At 48.7% G+C, this 2944-nt stretch overlaps 1 protein-coding gene across 1 annotated transcript; it reads left to right on the top strand.

The window, feature by feature from the left end:
* The first annotated feature begins 205 nt into the window (after nt 1-205).
* On the top strand, nt 206-2223 carry BDBG_09524 (uncharacterized protein). Its single transcript, XM_002620072.2, has one exon. It carries the CDS (start codon nt 971-973, stop codon nt 2018-2020), a length of 1050 nt encoding a protein of 349 aa, XP_002620118.1. The 5' UTR covers nt 206-970; the 3' UTR covers nt 2021-2223.
* The last annotated feature ends 721 nt before the right edge of the window (nt 2224-2944 follow it).

Below are 2944 nucleotides of genomic sequence, written 5' to 3'. Positions count from 1 at the left end.
CCGCCAGAAGTGGGATCGACCGAGTAAGTTACTATTTATTATCCGTACACAGCTTATCCTCCTCCCAGATCACGAAGAAGAGGCCATATCTTCTTGCTGTGCAGCTGTCGGACCAGAGGCTGAATAACATGACTTATTTCCCGCCCGCATTATTATGCATGTCTATCTATACTCTATATTTTTATGCTGGATAATTTCCCTGTAGCACACACACACAGGTCATGTGATATCCAATCCTCCTCGAAAATTGGAGCCTTGATATCAACATGTCATGTCTACCTTCACTCGTTGTCGCAATCCTGCATCTCTCACTCCAACGAACAGCTAACAGCTGATAGTCCAAGGGGAAGATCGTGTGTTTCTGTGTCCATCCAATCCTCTTCATACCTCGGAGAAATCCTACCTAGCTAGGAAGCGGGGTATATCGCCCATCTGGTAACCTCTCTTGGGGGCTAACACGAAGCAGTTAACAAGCCCTTCTTACTTCGACACCAGGAGAAATATACAGAAGTGGCTAGATATATATCGATTACCACGCAAAGAAACTTTGACAGGATCTCTACTGAATCCCCACGCCAAACGCTGCGGATCGCCTCGTTGGTGTTGGCGAGAGGTGCTCAACGGGTGAGCGTGCACCTTGATCTCTATTTATTCGAATAAGAGTTCCTTGAGAAAAGGAGAAGATAGGCTTGCTCAGAGAAGCGTGGATACGACGTCCAAGCAATCTACAGAGTATGCGAAGGAAGAAAGAGAGCAAAACACGAGATCGTCGATATCCTACACCTTTACCCTTCCTCTACCCTTGGCATGTAAACGTACATGTGCTATACGTATACATCTACCAACAGGATAGCAAACAACAAGGAGAAGAGAGATAGAGAGGACAAAAGAAATCGAATAGAAGAAAAAACAGAAGGAGAAAAGAAAAAAAGAAAAGAAAAGAAAAGAAATCCGAAAACAAAACACAGCCATGACCAAATCAGACCCTCTCTCCCCTCCACTCCCGCATTCCATCTCCACCTCCGCCTCCACCCCGCTCTCTACACCACCCCCAACTTCCACCACCACCATCACAACACCCCCTTTCCCAAAACCCACCATAATCCCTCCCCGCGGCCCGCACACCCACACCCTAATCCTCCTCCACGGCCGCGGTGGTAACTCCCTCGACTTCAGCTCGGCTCTCATGACCTCCCCCATGGAGCCCCCCACCTCCACGAACCCGGATCGCTCATCCCTGTCCCAGCGCTTCCCAGGTGTCAAATTCGTCTTCCCAGACGCCAGGATCGGCCGCTCCACAGCGAGCGGCAAGGTGATGATGCCGCAGTGGTTTGATGTCGTGACGCTGCGGCCCGTGTATGAGCGGGAATGGGAGCTGTCGCGGGACGGGCTCAGGGCGTCGGTGGGGTATTTGATGGAGCTGGTGAAGGAGGAAGGGAGAATATTGGGCGGGGTTGGGAGGGTTATTGTGGGCGGGTTTAGTCAGGGGGGTGTGGTTGCGTTGGGGGCTGCGGTGGCTTTTGATGCGGAGGCTGATGGGGGTGGGGAGGCGTTGGGGGGTTGTGTGGCTATGAGTCCCTGGTTGCCGTTCCAGAGGGACCTGATAAGGTTGGTTGGGAGTGAGGGAGAGAAGGATACAGGCACAGCTGTGGTAGGCGAGGAGGAGGAAGAGGACAAGGACAGGGCCCCGGAGCCCGACCCGAGCCTAGCTGTCAAAGCCAAAACCTGGTTCCGAGAGAATATATTGGGCATCCCGCCGCCGCCCGTCGCCACGGACCCACAACCGCAGTCACAGTCATCAGCTTCACCCCCCAAGACCCCCATCTGGATCGCGCATGGGGCGCTGGACGAGCATGTGTTGCCCCAGTTTGGCGAAGACGCTGCGAAGACGCTGGAAGCGTTGGGCTGGAACGTCACGTTTATGCTGTATGATGATTTATCCCATTGGATTATGCGAGATGAATTGGCGGATTTGGCGATTTTTTTGAATGTCGTGGCTGGTGTTCCGGATGAGGAGTGAAAAATTCCGGTTGCCTCTTCGGGCCGTCCGGCATAGGGATTGGAAACAGGGGTGGAAAGAAAAAGAAAGGGGGGAGGAGGGAGTTGGGGGGTGGGGGGGGGGGGGGTTAACCCACGAGAGCGGGGAACGAGATGAACGTTTTTACTCTTTTTTTTAAATTTTTTTTTTTTTTTTTTTTTTAAAAAAAAAAAATAATAATAATAACCTATCTTTGTTTAGCAGACGATGCTGCATGCTGTGATGGTCTGAAGTCACTTCTCCCCCCCTTTTTTTTATCACTATAAATTTACATATAAGTCAGTCCCCTGTCCACAGGAAGACGTTCTTAATAACCCGACCCAACTATGTACGTACATCTAGTAATCTCGATCTCTGCGACTGGTTTTGTGCTCCACATCTTTGGTAACATTACGTTACTTGAACCAACCTATAGTTAAATCAAATTGATTTTCGCTACTTCCCTTTTTAAACCAATTTCTAGATATGGGCAATAGAGGGGAGGAGGAGGGGCAGGCCGGTGTATCTAGTATGCATATCAGCATACCAGTAACCGAAAGAAGAGGAACATCAGCATATTAAAGAAAAAAAGAAAAAAGAAAGGGAGAAGGGAAAGTCACACCAATGGTCTTAATTTTAAATATAGACAGATAAGCAAAGATGAGAATAACGATATATGTATATGTATATAAGTATAAATATAAATAGGACAAAAGCAAAATGAATGCAACACCGTCTATCTGCGCAGAAGCCGACAATGATAAAAAAGCAGAGATTGTGTAAGTGCCTACGATGGCTTATGTAGGTAAGTCAATTGAACTTCGTGCTACATGTCCAAAAGTCAACAACATAAGAAAGCAAGCCTGACCGCTTCAGACGCTGTTTCAAAGTAATTGGGAAGCACGCCGAAGCGATAAAACCTTACGA

The sequence above is a fragment of the Blastomyces gilchristii genome (assembly GCF_000003855.2).
Source record: "Blastomyces gilchristii SLH14081 genomic scaffold supercont1.52, whole genome shotgun sequence".
Classification (NCBI taxonomy): domain Eukaryota; kingdom Fungi; phylum Ascomycota; class Eurotiomycetes; order Onygenales; family Ajellomycetaceae; genus Blastomyces; species Blastomyces gilchristii.
This window is presented reverse-complemented; position numbering and strand designations above follow the sequence as displayed.

Coding starts and splice junctions, on each gene's coding strand:
- BDBG_09524 (XM_002620072.2), top strand. CDS start 971: ATGACCAAATCAGACCCTCTCTCCCCTCCACTCCCGCATTCCATCTCC.